The 16,459-nt window shown below is 37.9% G+C and overlaps 1 protein-coding gene across 8 annotated transcripts in view; it reads left to right on the top strand.

The window, feature by feature from the left end:
- Nucleotides 1–16,459, top strand: part of CDK14 (cyclin dependent kinase 14) — a 339,864-nt gene that overhangs the window by 268,518 nt on the left and 54,887 nt on the right. For all 8 annotated transcript variants that reach the window (XM_041122213.1, XM_030008240.2, XM_030008244.1 and 5 more), the window contains 2 exons: nucleotides 1,694–1,833; nucleotides 5,953–6,099. In XM_041122213.1, the coding sequence (XP_040978147.1) occupies nucleotides 1,694–1,833; nucleotides 5,953–6,068 (256 nt within the window). In that variant the 3' untranslated portion in view covers nucleotides 6,069–6,099. The remainder of the gene's footprint in view (nucleotides 1–1,693; nucleotides 1,834–5,952; nucleotides 6,100–16,459) is intronic.

Below are 16,459 nucleotides of genomic sequence, written 5' to 3'. Positions count from 1 at the left end.
AGAAATTATGCCCATCAGAAACACTGGAGTTCAGCATCTGTTTAACCTGGAAAGGCAATTCCAAATCCTAATCCAGGGAATTCTGTAAGATTACGGTTGATGAGAAATAATGCCCTGAAGTGGTCAGCACTTCTGGGCAGTTCATCCCTGGGTAATTTCTGGACAAATATCCTGCCAGTTCTCAAGAAGAGATCAGATAGGCACAGTATTCAGAAATTCCTATCTAGCATACAGTTGCTAGAAATTAAAAAGACAGCCAGTGGCATATTTTTTGAATCATTACAATTATCAGCATATCATACATATGTCAGCACATAATTTAGTAGAGATGCTTTCGACTTCTAATTTTTTTTTTTTGCACTGAGTGTAGTATGGGCATGACAAAAAGTTGTGTCTATGACATTGGTGAGTTTAAAGTTCTCACTGTAATAACAATTTTTTTTTTTTCATTTAGTGTTTTCAGTGTTGTCTGTTCTTTGTTGTAGAGATAGTTTTCACCTGTGCATACACTGATCTGTATAAATTACGCCATGTCAGCCCAATAAAAGAGTAACTGTTTAATCCACCTTCCCTGAATGGCTTTCCAGCAAGTCAGCTTCAGCTGAACAAAAATGAACATTTGCATGAAACATGCTGTGGGATTATTGATTTTAGAGGATAACACAATCTTTTTCAAATACTGCAGTATTTTGGACTGCAGTCTACTTTACCTGTTTTGGGAAACCAGTGCATTGAAAAATAGGAGACCTTTTATACACTTTGGCATTTTTACCTGATGAGATCTTTACTGAGCAAAGGCATGGCTGAATTTACAAAGTTACCTACTAACAATAGCAGCACAATGTCGACAAGATTCAGCACCTCTTTTCTGACTACATAGTAGGATAAGTTTGGTGGCTTTGGAAATTTAGAAGGCAGCTGTAGGTTACTAGACCCAAGCCATGTCTTGCTGATTACCATTTTACTCTCTCTCCTCCAAATCTATTATTTTTAGTTTATATTTTCTTATCATATTCCCAAGCATATAGCTCCCAGTAAAACAATGAGTTTTCTCAGACTTCCCTAGGTACCTTAGAAAAGATAATTCACTTACAATTTAATGTTTACATTCCATTAACACCTGATGAATAGTCAACCCCCTGCCATGTGAATATATGAAAAAATAAGAAGTCAGTACTTCCCAAAAGACAAATGTCTTTATGAAACATGATGCATATGTTGCATGTTAAGCGTCATTGGATTTTAAAATTTGATACTTCACAAAGTTGTATGAATACTGCTGTTATTTTAAGCTTGAATTTCATGGGTTTAGATAGTAGTAACCATTTGTTTCCAGAGCTGTAAATTTTCAGTCTGTCAGTATGCTCAATAAAATGTAAATGGAAGAATCAAAACAGTTGCTTTCAAGATGCTGTTGCTTATGATCTTTTAGCATACTAGGGAGGGCACGTGTGATATGGTATATTATATGCTCTATATTTGTAAAATTTGTATGAATTTTGAGCTATCAATCCAGAAGTAATTCATTGACTCCCTAACCTGAGGAATATCTCTCCTGGTAGTGCTCCCAAACAGACTTTGTCTTTATCCTGGCTAGCAAGACTCAGTGTTTCAACTGTGCTGGCTGCAGATGGAATTAGTAAACAGAATAATGAGATTGTTTTTCAGAAAAACCTTCTTGTTTGTGTTACAGGCTGAGCTATGTGAATCACGCAGAAGATCTAGCCTCCAAACTACTCCAGTGTTTCCCAAAGAACAGATTGTCAGCACAGGCGGCCCTCAGCCATGAGTATTTCAGTGATCTGCCCCCACGGCTATGGGAGTTAACTGATAGTGAGTATAACCACCTCCGAATTGATTAAAAAGAAAGACGCTAGTTCGTACAGATGCATGTGTGTATGCTAACCCTCACATGCAGACAGCTTCATGGACATACACAGCCACACACAAAATGCGTGAGTGCAATTGTGTAGCTTGAAATTACATAGTTAGCTTGACACAGGACAAAATGGATTCTTTTTTTTTTTTTTTTTTGCTATCTCTGCTCTGCAGTCTGCAGCCAGCTATCTTTGTATTTGATTATGTGTGCAGCCAAGAGAATTATCTGAATTGTCATAAAGCAAAAGGAAAAATACAATTTACATATTTAGTGCTTTTCACTTTATAACATACAGTACTTCTTAACTAGCTGCAGCATACAGGATAAAAATCCAGCCGTGTTTGATTCACAGAATCTCTATCTGTTATAACAGTAACCTTTAAGAAAGGACTCGGCATTTGGAGGTCTGAAAAACACAAAGTAGACAATCAGTTAATTTGCTGAATTAGACTGTGTAAGAAGAGGATGGCAGATGATGTTATTAACTAAGAATGCTTTCAGCATTTACATACATCTTTTTATTTCTTTTATTAAACAAAATGCATTCCAGTTGACTTGGCAGAAATGTTCCTATCATCATGTATGCTGTCAATTATCTCTTTAATGATTGTGAATCATTTATATCATACATGTCCATATCTTTTTCCAGTGTTAAAAGCACACTACTGTTTATTCTGAGGAAAAATATTATCATGCATATTTTTGATTCAGAGAAGGTTCTGTTATTAAAAATAGGTTTCACAGGGGAATAACAATCAGCATTTTACTTTAACTCAATGTGGTGAAGAGAAGCATGCTTGCATTAGAACAGTGTATGTTATTTTCTGCTTTCAAACATACATCCATTAGCAAAAGATCTAAATCCAGTACTTCGAGGCAAAAAGTTCAGAGATGCAACAATGGCACATGTGTGTGTGTAACTATGGCTGATTTAAAAGTTTGCTTTTAAAAACCGAGCTCCCTTTCTGAATATTAATCCACAACAGATTCTGTTTACATCAGTGTCAGTATGAAAACTTTTGTCTTTCAAAAATTTATCTTTTCTATCCTCAACAGCTGTAGTAGTCACATTTTGAGCTCATTCTGTGGTCTGACTGTCCAAGTACCCTACTCCTGACTCTGCTCTGAAGAGCACTCTCCCGTTTGTAGAATATGAACGTTAAAATCAAACCAGCACCATTAATTTTTGTCCATCACCAGCTCTGTCATAGACCGTGTCCTTGCTCTGCAAAAAGATTCCCAGTTTCCTCCTCTGCCATGCTAACACACCACTCAGTTTGCTGACTGCGGTACTTTATAAGATGAAAATTCAAAGGATGCAGTGTAAATTAAGGATGCTGTTGAAAGTCTGCCTTTGCTGAAACTGATGCAAAGAGATTCATTTCTTCAGGACTAAGGAAACATCAAGAATGCCAGTTCATTTATCCTTTTTCCACTAAATGGAAAACAAAAATCACTCTGCAGTGGTGACATCTCAATCCTTCTGACTGTGTGATTTAGTCTAGCCAGGATTTTGAATTCTGAATTCTGCAGTAGTACTTTTCTGTTAATATGGACTTATTACCCACTTGCCACTTAGTTTATCAGTCAGTGGTTAAATCCAGTTCTATCAGTGAAGTAAATGCCTACACATTATCACTCTGCAGCAGGCTGCCAACAGAGACAGTCTTGTCCTAGTCATTAACAAGCACAATGTATGCAGAACACCAGAGGGGAATTAAAACCACAAAAAATACCTCAGGGTGGTATTTTTAATATGAGAATTTAATTTGTAATTTCACAGATTAAGAATTTTGGCTGCATTAATCCTTTTATCAGCTCACAGCAGGTTATTTGCAGAAGCATAACCATAAGGCGATATTCATTGGCAGAAACACGTCTTTGCATAACGTTAAACATCAGGAGCAGTGAAACCTTTTGAAGGGGGGAGAATAAAGATGAAAAATCATTATATTTTAAAGCAAGGTTCTTCTAAATGCCTCCAGTAAAATTTTGAGTTACAGAAAGACTATTTCTGTGTCTAGTAGATAATCATTATGAAGCATAAATCCAGATGCAAGAAAGGACAATCCCAGTATCAAATACTACAATCATTTCTATTTAGTATGACTTGGATATACTTGTAAACATATTTACAAAACAAAGAAGTCATATACTTTGGAGAGTTGGGAAAATGTTTACTGTGTAGTGAAATTACCAGTTTTCGTGATTCTGGTTCTCTGGGTTAATATTTTACGTTGAGAAACACTTGCTGTTGATAGTTAATTAAATGTAGGTATAAACACATTGAGTCTTTATGCACAACAGAAGTGTCTGTACACACAAAATCTACTGCCTCCTAATCAAGACACCACTGCAATTTTGCAAATCTCTGTAGTGAATAGTATTCATCATGCAATATATTTTGTCCACCTTGGTCCTAGTGCTGAATTGCAAATTTGTGGATTTAGCACTAAAAACCAAGGAAAGACTCACAGGTGAGGAGAAAGAAAAAGAGAAGGGGAAAAAAAATCAGTCAAATGACTCTCCATCAGAAAATACTGTTTCTTTGGAATCACAGTATTTCATGAAAGTATGGTGACTCTGCCTACATTGAAAAAGTAAAAAAGAAGTATTTCACTTTCTCTTCTTGTTTTGACTTTAGTACTAAGTATTTATATTCTATGTAATATTTTACAGGATAAAATTTTAATCTTGTGTTTTATTTTAAAAATGTGTGCAAAATGAGTTTATGTGAGAAGCAAAATTTTGATTTTTTTATTTGGTTTGGTTTCAAGTCAAGGCATCATTTCAATTGGGTTGGAAGTTCAATTTCCAGATAAGCTCTGTCTAACATCTAACCACTTTCATTTTTAAAAAATAGTACATTAAAAAGGTAAGAGTTGTGCAGTTCTGCTGAAAACATACTGTCTGGGAATACAATACAATTTATGATGCAACATAGACTTCATTCATCTCACACCTGAGCAGTAAGCTATAGATTAACCCCTTTTACTAAATATGTGTACTTGTTATTTTCTATTGAAAAAAAAACCCAGTCCTCCCCCTTTTCTGCTTTCGTATTTGAGAGCTCGTATTGATTTATTTGCATAGAACATATGCCATTCATAATGTATGTTACCAAGGATAGCAGAATATCAAAAGCAAGTTGAGATGTCAAAAATACAGTGGGAAGATCTTGTGCACAAAACAATAGCCAGGTCTTTTAAAGACTTAAAGATGAAAGAGTAGCTCCAAAAACTTACAGCTATGCTAAAACAAAGAAAACTGTTACGGCCCCAATCAGTTCTTTAAACAGTCTATTAACATTTCCTCATGCAACCATGCAGTGGCATATTCGAGGATATTTTTATATGGACACTTGTTCTCAGAAGGTATTAAAAGTCAGTGGTTTTTCCCCAATAGTTTGAGGCATCCTAAGTAAAAATAAGTTTTCATATGATCAGTGTGTGAATCCTTAACTATTTGCAATTTGATCCCTGTGTTTAATATTATCGTGTCTACTAGTAATTAGTTGCCTGGTGTTACATGGTTTTTCTAGCTCATGCAGAAGGGGATTGCTTTATGTAAAAGCTTTTTGAGTTGTTGGGATATTTTTAACAAGCCTATTTGTCTTTAACAGTTAATAAAATGAAGTCAAACGAAATAGCTCGGTTCTACTGGCATCAAGAATCTGAAGATGTAATATGTGATGTCAAATTATTGAAAAACCTTGCTGCATTTTTTCACATTCTTATTTAGTTCTAAATGCTCTCAGAGCAGAAATTTTAAAATGGAAAACATGAATTATATAGCGGTACACAGGACAAGTAAACACACACAACTGGGAACAGGTTTTATTAGAAGATGCATGCCGCTAAGAATGTTGTCATCATAGAGCTTCCATCATAATGCATGCAGCTTCTTTCCATTCAGAATTTTTACAGTGCTTACTTGCATAAATAGGTGGTATATGTAAAAGCTGTATATATTTACTCAGTGTTGTGTTTGCCATATGTATTAACTAATTATTTTTAAATTACTGCTTTTGCAGGAAAAAATCAGAGTTTCTAAACTGACACTCTTTTTTGCAGTGTCTTCTATTTTTACGGTACCGAATGTAAGATTACAGCCAGAGACTGGAGAAAGCATGAGAGTCTTTGGAAAAAACAATAGTTATGGCAAAGGTGTATCAAACAGCAAACACTGAAGAATACCTATGTTCACAACTGAAAATGCAGGTAAGGCATGATTATTGGAAAGTATATCTTTGAAAATACTCTTTACTTTAGTTTTCTTTAGAGGAAACAAAATATAAAATTCAACTGCACATTTCTTAAATTGCTCATGTTCAGGCAGATAATCTGGTTTTGCAGTTTAATGGTCAATATAAGGAATGTAAGTTCCTGGCCTTGGGGGCAGGATCAGTGTCACTGACAGGTTGAAAATATTGCAGAAGTTGGTGCCAGCAGATTAAACGTTAGGTTGCCTTCAATTTGGACCGATGTTTTTTTCCCCTGGTAAGATACGGAGAGATAAAATACCTCTTGCCAGTTCTGTTGTTGAACTTTGGGGCAAGGACAAGACATGATTCATTTAGTAGGTTTGGTAGCCCTGATAGCAGAAGGATGTTCTTGATGGAGACAGAGGTGCTGTCATGTTAATGAATTTGATCTATATCACTGGATCTACTAGAACTGGTTTTGTTCTTGGATGGCTTTCAGTCAATACCCCATCTTTTTAACCATAGTTATTCAGCAGTGATATAGTGTGTAATATGACTTCAGGTATCCTAAGAGTAGAACAGAACCTGGGAAGGGCAGGTGAGTAGAGAGGCTACTTACCAAATTACAGTAGGGGAATGGTGGTTGTTATATCATGGCATTAACTCTCTTCTGCCCATATGCATCACCCCAGTGTTTGTTCAGTGGGATTCACAACTTGACAGACTTTTCCAGATTAGCAGTATTCCCTTATATAGCTGCTTTGCTTAGTATGCTTCTCTAAATAGTTTCGTACCACAGTGTTTCACAAAATACCCAAAGTGCAGATTTGTTTCATTCAAAAAACCAGACCTGCCTTTTTTTTTTTTTTTTTTTTAAATTCACGGTTGCTTTTGCACGCTACGTCATAACAGCTTGTTATGGAAGTTCTAGGAGCTGAGATAAATGCGCATTCTGCTCATGTACCTATTCGAAGGTATAGTCTCATATAAATGTGCTTGATATTCTCATGAAGTCTGTCTTTAATGAAGTCTGCTTGTTACAATATTAGATATAACTTTCTTTAATGAATTATATTCAGTTTACTGTTTTATGTTTATGTACAATTTTTTTTTAACCCTGTAATGTTATGGAGGCTGTTTGCCTGACAGGCAGCAACTACTGAAAAACTGAAATGAATAGATTTTGGTCTTGACAGCCTGCCCCAATTTTTGCACAAGCTCTTCACCAGCAAACCATTTAAGATTTTCTAATGTCAGAAATGAGGCTGCCTCAGAGCAGTCTGTTTACATCTTTATTGACAAGTTAATCCCTACTTTTTCCTGGGGCTGTGTCCCTGCAGACATCTCTTCAACCTTGTCTGTTCTAACGTGACATATCATCCATCTAAAGTAAATTTAGAATGTGCCCATCTGTGCTAAAGACCTTTTGTGTGGAAGCTTACATACAGAATCTCATTTCTCATGTACAGAATCTCCTTTCTGTTGCTTCCAAACAAATGTAATTTTTCATTTATACAATATGCAATAGGAAGTTTGTATTTGCAAATGAGCATGTAAACTATCACAAAAAAGAACCATTTGATCATTCTTACTGAATATCTATTTAAGCGGATACAAATGACTTTTTTAAATTTTCTATGTAAGTAGAAAGAGAGAGCCACATGTACGTTTGACATACATCGCTGTACTGTTATGGCTGCTCAACCACAGCTTTAATACAGAACAGCACCTTTCATTGTGTAAGATCTGGAGCCACTTAACAAATGTTAAGTTGTGACATGTATACATTATTGATTACAGTTTTCCATCATGGCTTGGGACTTTGTTGTGTTAGGTGCTTACAGTGCAATAGCATAACAGTTCCTGGTTGTAGTATTTGACTTGTGATATAAGATGGGGGGCAGCAGATAATACTGGAAGAGTGTTAGTACCAAACAGAAGTCCTCTTAATTGTAAAATGTAGAGAGCTGTGCATTAATGAGATGAATCTAGAATAGCAGGGGAGACAGGAGAAATGTGGACATGGAGACTGGACCTGGGTGAGGAATTGTTAGGATGGGTTGAAACCTTTAAAGGGATGAGACCACCAAGCAAGAGGAAATAAGAGTCAGTGTGGAGAGTGAAAGGAGTTGGGAAAAAAGACTGCAGTTTTGATAATTGTGAAAAGGAGGTCTGGTGAAGGCTTAATCTGAATAGCAGGTGGCTGTGATTTTAAGCAGTAGAGCAGTGACTGGCACGTAGGATGTTCAATCAGTAAAATGGATGAGTTAGGAGCTGAGTCAGTTATTCTAGCAGAAGACTGGAGTTGCAGTAAGCAGGATAGTAGCATTAAGAAAGGGATATTTATTGCGAGATATTCAGTTAAAGCCTCCATTCACAAGGCTCAGTGAAGCAAAAAGATGCATGAAAAGCAAAAAGATGACAGTAGCTCGCCAGGGCCCTGAAGTTAACAGGTAAGCGAGACAAGTAGAGTTAGAGGGATAGAGGCGAACAGTACAAGCTGTTAAAATGTCAACGAGCATGATCAGATAACGTTACAGCTAGTGTGGATAAAGGAAAATTAAAAGGTGCCAATATTGCAAGGAAATAGATCAGATTATGAAAAAAACAGAGGCAAACAAATACTTATAGCTCGTCTCCTGGACAAGACAGGTATATACGTGCTTTACCCATCTTCTTGAATTGACTTTATGCATATATAGAGATGGTAGGGAAGTTAGGAAGGTCTGGAATTTTGAAGTATTCCAATATCCATCAGGAAGCTGTGAAAGAGAAAGATTTGTAGATAGGTGCTCTCTAAATCCTCTGACGTGTGTGCAGGGAAATGGTCCTATTTTTTATATATTTTATGTACTTTTATGCATTTATACATTGTAAAGGAATTTATTAGAAGACACACACAAAAAACCCAAACACGGAGCCATCTTCAGCCACCTCCAGAAACTCGATGGTGTTGAAGGAAATTCTAGTCTTGTGTCTAGTCCTTCCTTCCAAGTGTTCCTAATTTCCTTTTTTCAGGGTAGAATAGGAAATAAAGTTGAGAGTGCCAACAAAGAAGCTGTGCCAAATCTTGCTGTGATAATTTAAGAAATTATCACCTCCTGCTGTTCTCTCCACAAGCTTGCCAGATGTTACTGCCCTAATAGTGCACCCACTGAATTAAATCCACTTTTCTTTAGGGTTTGGAAAGCAAAGAGACTGGCCTTTGCCCAGGAGTGGCTGGGACATGGGCAAACATCATCATCTGCCAACTTTGGAAGCAGCAATTTCTGGCAGATTGGTGAAGGAAAGGAGCAAAAGGCAGTAACTTTGTAAATGGCTCCATCATCATTTGTTAGAGCTCATCTGCTGCCCTCAGAAATAGCTGCGAGGAGCAGCTGAAGAAATTGGTGCATCTCTGAGAATTTCTACTATCTTTAAAATATTGTAGTGCTTCAGCTGCCTGTATGCAGCATAGCTGCTTACAAATCCAAAAAACTCCTTGAAATGGCAGTAACCTAGGACATGTTTCTGAAAACCTAGATAATCCCTGTCAGGCTTGGACTACTAATAGGGTCTCTGTGGACTACCCTGTCTCATTGTCTTGGGCTCCAAGAGAGAGACAACACATTATTTCAGTGCCCATGGGGAAAGAGCTGACATTTGAAGTTACCAAGGTCAATGTTGAGACTGCTCCCTACTGGAGAAAATTAGCAAATATGTGGTAATGAGCTCCATTTCACATAAGAATCTGTCAGCAATGAATTAGATGGGGCCTTTGGGGGAGTAAGGAAAGAAACCTTTGGCCATATCCAAGCATCTTTAAAGCTTTGTGATAAAGCAGAACATTTTTATTTTCTGCCTGATGGTTTTCACTGATATTTTTTTCCCCATGGGCTTGAAGCATCTCTGTGGAAGCATTCCCCATCTCTACATATATTGTTGAGATATATTGTATACTATATTCACCCATCTCTACAGATACTGCTTTACCAAGACAAGAATGGACCACAAGAAACTCTAGAGCTGAGTTTTTCTTTGGCCAGTGGAATACATGGCTAGAGCTTGCTCCTCTCTGGAAAAGGATGAGTCAAATTGTAATTGAAAAGACAGGGCATTACCTGATATCAGATAGCACGCAATGTTTTCTCGTGGTGATTTATAATCCCCGGTTCCCATTGGTGGACCAGAGACACGAGATGTGTTTCTGGCCTATTGTCTGCTTCCCGGAGCCGGCAGGGACAGCTTCATTCAGGATGGTAACACCATATGCTTTTAAAGTATTTAACCTGTATTACCATAATGAGATCCCCTGGCTTTCTAAATCTCTTTGACAATTCACTGGAGCAAAACAAAAAGTGGTCTTTATTTGTATTGCTTCACCACACGCACATCCATCCGAGCAATCCTGAATTTCAATTGCAGGATGCTGAACTCTTTCTTCTGTGTCCGTTTAAGCCAGCAACTGACACCAGCCCAGCCAATCAAAGGGACGATGGCGTCATTCAGGTCACCTCAGCTGTGTAAAACAGAATAAAGCTGAAGAGGTGACAGTTACCACTATACTGGCAGAAAGTGCTAGTTACTGATTTGGTTGCTTGTGACCAGGGGTGTTCAGCAGCACCGAACTGTTAGGTAAAATTACCTTTTTCTCTTTGCTAGCTAGAGAGGTGACTGTTGTTGCATCCCCATCCAAATAGTTTTATTTTTGTTTTTCATCTTCAGTTTTACATTTACGAATTGTGTAAGAGTGCCTCTTCAGCAGTGCTATGTGGGAACATGATTTTTGCCTGCTTTGCCCTAGTCGAGCTGCAGGGAAGCTGTGGTCCAGCAGTGTGTGTGTCCAGCAGTCAGTATTGAAAAGTCATTCTCATTCACTACTCCCCTGCATTTACTCTGTACTGGGTATCCCAGTGCTGCTGAATCGCTGCGGAAAACCGTATACTGTGCTTCTAAGTCTTCATCTCTCCAGCTTCAGGGGATAAAACTGTAGTAATTACAGTGGAGAAAGGTCTGAATAAAAGAGAATTCTGGACTGAGTTACTGTATGTCAGCCAGATTTTGTCATTGTTGATTTAATCAAAAGCTGAAAGTAGCCAGTAGTGCCTTATAGGTGTGAGATTGAAATTCAGGGTAAACCCGGCTTGAGAGAGAAGAGCAGAGCTAGAAACGCACAGCAGTGAACAGTTTCATTTTTTAAATGCACTTCTTTTTTTTAATAGATGGATTCAAATAGATGTGTACAAACAGTCATTGTGCTGCTGCAGTTGAAAAGATGGAAGCCTAAGCACTGAAGATGGGGGGTTTAAATTTCTCTTGCATCTTTTAGTGCCAGACAATGTCTATACATGAATGTTGAGGGTCAGTTTAATTATTTAACTAATACTGGATTTGCATAAATTGGCTTTCGTGAAAAGGCTAATAAGATGCAGTTGTGGTGGGCAGCTGAAAGCAATTTGGGTTTGAGTCTAGTAATGACAGTACTAAACAGAGTTGAAATTGTACCATCAATTTTGTAAAATGTTAAATTAGTATTAAGCTGTGAAAGATAACTGCAGGATCCAAGATATTTTTTGGCGCTCTCATACTTTTAGGGCCATTATTTTCTTATGTTAACAACATAATGGTTTTATGAGACTGTTCCAGCTGTGCTTTACTTCATATCAAAGAATAAGATCACCACACTGATAGAATATGCCCTAAATTTAACACACAAGGGAAAAACTCCAGGCATTGGACTACATTCTCCTCTTGATATATAAGAATTTATTGTCTTGTTCCTATTAGTCTAAAATGAGTTATAGACTGATTTTTGCCCTCTATTCAACCATCAAGAAAAGCCCCCTGTATTCAGTAGACTGTGGGGGGGGTGGAATGGACTGAGCAAATAGCTGGCCAGTGCAAGGCTGCCTTCATCTAAACCGCCCATCTCACTTAAGTGACACATTGGGACTGAGGGTGGAGCAACTGTCCATACAGAAGTCCATCAGGCCCCCCAGTATGCCACAGTAAAGGGAACCCACCACCCCATCAAGGAGTTCATGGGACATAAAAATATGTTTAATGGTGTTCCTGTGTCAGTACTGTAATAGCTCGCCTTGTCTGTTGTCATGTGAAATACACTGTCACTGAATTGCACTCAGTATAAGTAGTAGAATACACAGTCTCATGGCTTTCATGATAAAAATCCTTATTCAGAGTTGGTAAGCTAATGCTTAGAGGTATGGGAAGTGAATCGGTGAAGGACGCCTTGTGGTCTTGCTAAGCTAGCTGAACACTGGTGGTGAAAGCCTGTCCGGTCTGTAGACTGAAAGACCAAGACAGCATCTATGCCTGGAAGTGAGTAGATGGAAATAAGTAAGCGTGAACAGGATTTCCAAAATCATGGACAGGATTCTGGGAGGAGAAGTACTTTGGGAGTTTCTTTAGGGATGAAGGAAGAGGGAGGAAAGAAAGGAAGCAGGACAGAGAGGGGAGGACTCACATTTATTGTTATATACTGTACTTGGTAGGACAAGTATTTCAAATCTCCACGGCTAGGAAACATTGATGTCTTCCTTGCAATTATATACTCCATGTTATTCTGTGTGAAATTAGTGGCTACATACTTATTGGCATGATTTTTTTTTTTTCAAGTTGCAATGTTTTGTGGCCAAATCAGCTGCAGAGCTCGCAGAATAAAAAAAGAAGCATTACTACTGTCACGGATAACTTTTGTCAAGGGACAATATCCTATTTTCTTGTACCATTGCATAGTCTGGAGCCTATTTTCAGTTCATTTCTAATGCATGATAACTTGCCTTCAGCACTGTGAAGATTCATTTTCAAATAATTTTTAGTGTAGAGGTTTTTAATTTAACAGTCGCTTATGCTGTAGGAAAGATATTAGTGATATTTGCATGAATGCATGTGCTCAGTTGTAGCACTGTTTATCTGTCTTTCCAGTTTGTTTGTTCTTAAATTTAGGAGACGGAAGGTGGAATCCTCTGTGCCATAAGTGCACTGTATTGTATTATTAATATTAGGATAGCAAGCGATTCCCACTAGACGGTCTTTGTGGTCTGTTGATGCTTTAAGAAGTGTCTAGGCATGAAAGGCTGTTTGAGTTGCAGTGGGCTGATAGTCTGGGATGACATTTGAATGCAGAGAGGACAATGTATAAATGACAATGACTGGGAGGGAGGCAAAAGCGGGTCTAAACTATTCTCCCATGGACAGTCACCTCTCCTTTAGGATTATTTCCTCACGTGACTGCTCGGTTAGGCTTTGTCTAAGAGGAAAAGTGGAACCACTGAAGGGGAGAAACTGAGGTTTCCAGACAAAGCAGAGGCTTCCAGTGCTGACACACGGCCCGTAACCCAGAGAGACAGCAAAGCTAATGAGAGGCATCGCCTCTCAGGCATCATTTGCAGCATTCAGAATTACCAGAACATTTTACTTTCAGCCAAATTGTAAACAAAAAATGAATTTTAGTAATGCCATATACCAGAATTGTTTCCGTGGAGAGAGCGAGCTTTGTGTTGCTATTTTGAGCCTGTAGTTTACATTGCCTGATTCTCTATGAAACAAAGAAACTAAACCAGCCACTGCAAAATTGGCTCTGAAGGCAACACCCGTTAAAGTAAATGTGCACTGAATACTCCTAGTTGTGGGGAGATTCTTGCCTAAAAACGCAGCAATAGTTTACAACTCAGTTAATAAAAATACAGTCATTTATTCTGCCCCGTAAGCTGGGATGTGGGTGGATGGGTTTCCCACATGCTCCTATTGTTAATTGCTATGAAAAGTCTGAGGAGGAAGACCCCCCAAATTCAGGAAAAAATACTAAATTCTCCAGTAAAAATCTGTAATATAGAAGAATAGCACTGAAACAGTATCTTCAGATATTTTAAGAAGCGGAAACAGAATTGGGTATTTCCATAATTTTGTGGTCTTGTTATAATTATTAATGTTGTTTTGGACCATACATATATTTTGAATTAGTAATTATGGGTGATCATTCTCTGCCATTAGTACCTAGCTATTAATTCTGTACAGCCATTTCTATAACCGTCTTTTGATGTTAATATAAAGACTGATTGTGCATTATATTTTCTGGCAGGTATATTGTAGCAATACAGTCACAGCATGTAATATCATGGTATAAGCCTTTTTATTTAAGTTTTCTCCCTGAAATTTTTATTGTACAATTGCTTTTAATACCTCCCTTGTTCAGTATGTGCATTGCATGTGTATTAAAATCCAGTTAGCTTACAGTCCACCTGCTGAGTTTGATTAAGACCAAAACTAGTTATCTGAAGGCAAAGAAAATCTACACAATTAAATCTGTCCTTGTGTGCTTGAAAGATTCAGCAGTAAGTAATCTGTCACATCATAAAACGAAGAAAATCAAAACAACTGAGTCATTATCATGACTCTGCTTGGTTTCAGCCCACAAAGTCACATCTAGACTATGTAGATACCGTATTTGTTGTTTTATGTATCTGTGTGCAGATACTTGTAAATACAGAGGTGTAAATGCTGCCAGCATTTAAATTAGGTTAAAAATGCTATTTATGGCTTGCATCAACAACAACAAAATATTCATAATCATCCCTAGGTGAAGACACTCATTTAACGAGCTTACAGCTCCTAATTAATTCTGTAAAGAACACCATTTGGCAGAGCAGAATTATGAGGTTTGCATATTGATGGTGGCAGGGAAAAATATATCTCTTTTCTATTTATATGGTAAAATTAACTTGTGTTCTTCAGAAAATGGCACATCTCGGAGGTATTGCTCTCAAAATGATCTCAGGGTGGAAAGAAATCAGTAATTACAGCACTAGGCATTCAGTTCTGTCCTAATTTTCCCACCAGTTTTTCAATGTTTCAGCTGCCTCGGAGACTTAAAGTACTCTCATTAGGTAGCTGCAGAGGCTGCCTGCTTGCCTACTCCATCACTCTCTCCCTAGCTTTCTCTCTCGCTCCCCCTCTCTTGCTCTCCCTTTTTTTTCCCCTCCTGCCTTGGGAGTGACTGTGAAGATCATTTGCTGGCATGATTGGCAGGTTAGAGCATTCGATCAGATGAGTTCCTCTTAGTGCAGGTCAAAAAGGCTAGTTAGCAGGAGCTGTCGAAAAATGCCAGCAGCATTCAAAATGGGAAATGTCATGACTTCGAGGCAGGGGGTGCCACCTGGAACAGAAAGCCCCCAGCTCATTAGCAAGTTACAGGATGCAAGCTTAACTGGAGGGAGCAGAGGAGGAAAGATAATACCCAATAGGGAAAATTATTGTGAAGTGGAATTGATTTCATGTATAATTTGTTTATCACTAGAGGGGACAAATGCTGTCCTCCTGACATGTGCAGAGGAGTGTGGACTATGAATGAAGCAACTTAGCATAATCTCCAGGTTGAGTTCTGGATTTAAAGAATGCCAACTTCTTTCTTCCCAACTGTGGAAATGATCAGGTCATGTTGTATTAATTAAACCTGACATACTCTCAAATGGTTTATCTGGGCAATTTTAGCAATTTAACAGAACGTGGTAGATAGGAGCTGCATTCATTATTAACACGGGGCAGTGTTTTGTCTTCTGGATGCAATGGGGTTGGGTTTTTTTTGCAAGCTGCTGTTGTAAAAAGACATGTTTCTGTTGCAAGTTGAATTGTAACAGAGCTCATTTTTAATGCTTAGTCAGGCTGCATAAAATCAGAATGCAATTTCAGTTGCATGATATAATTTCATTTCCAGGAAAAACTACATAACCTTAGAAAGTATGGATTTAAAAACAAATAAAGCATTTAGGTTTAGTGTATAAAATTTAATCTGAAATGAAGACTACAGGGTCTGCTGCCTGTCATAGACTTAAAGAATGGTTACATAAAATATCAGCATTACAAAATGCTTACTCTTCTCTGAGACATTCTGTAGTGGTAAAATTGCACGCAAACTCTTCATCCCAGGCAGTTTAGCTAGTCCCTGGCTATTAATGTTGCTAACCATTCATTTGCTTCACTGGTCTGTATTTTCGTATAAAAGGCATATTGCATATCAGTAGAAATGAACTGCACAGGTTTCTTTCCCCCACATTGATTTTTCAGAAATGTTAAGAAAATAAGATGGGATCATGGTACCTTCTGGAGTCTTTTATCATGGTATCTTTGTGAGGCTTTGAGTGTAGCTCTGCTCCTCCTGAAGACAATGGGAGAATGCCATAGATTTCAATGGGAGTAGGGCTGGCTCCCTTATCAAAACTAACGTAGACACAACAATACCATCTCAGGCTGAGTAAATGAGATTTAAAGGCTGCAAGCTGTTCGTGAAGAACGATTTTGCAAACTATATCTCTTCTTGTTAAGGAATTTTGTCTTTTATATATTAAACATGTACTTCTCTCAGAAGGTTGCAGCTCATG

Source organism: Aquila chrysaetos, chromosome 3, assembly GCF_900496995.4.
Source record: "Aquila chrysaetos chrysaetos chromosome 3, bAquChr1.4, whole genome shotgun sequence".
NCBI lineage: Eukaryota > Metazoa > Chordata > Aves > Accipitriformes > Accipitridae > Aquila > Aquila chrysaetos.
The sequence above is the reverse complement of the archived record's forward strand: the minus strand, read 5'-3'. Positions and strand labels throughout refer to the sequence as shown.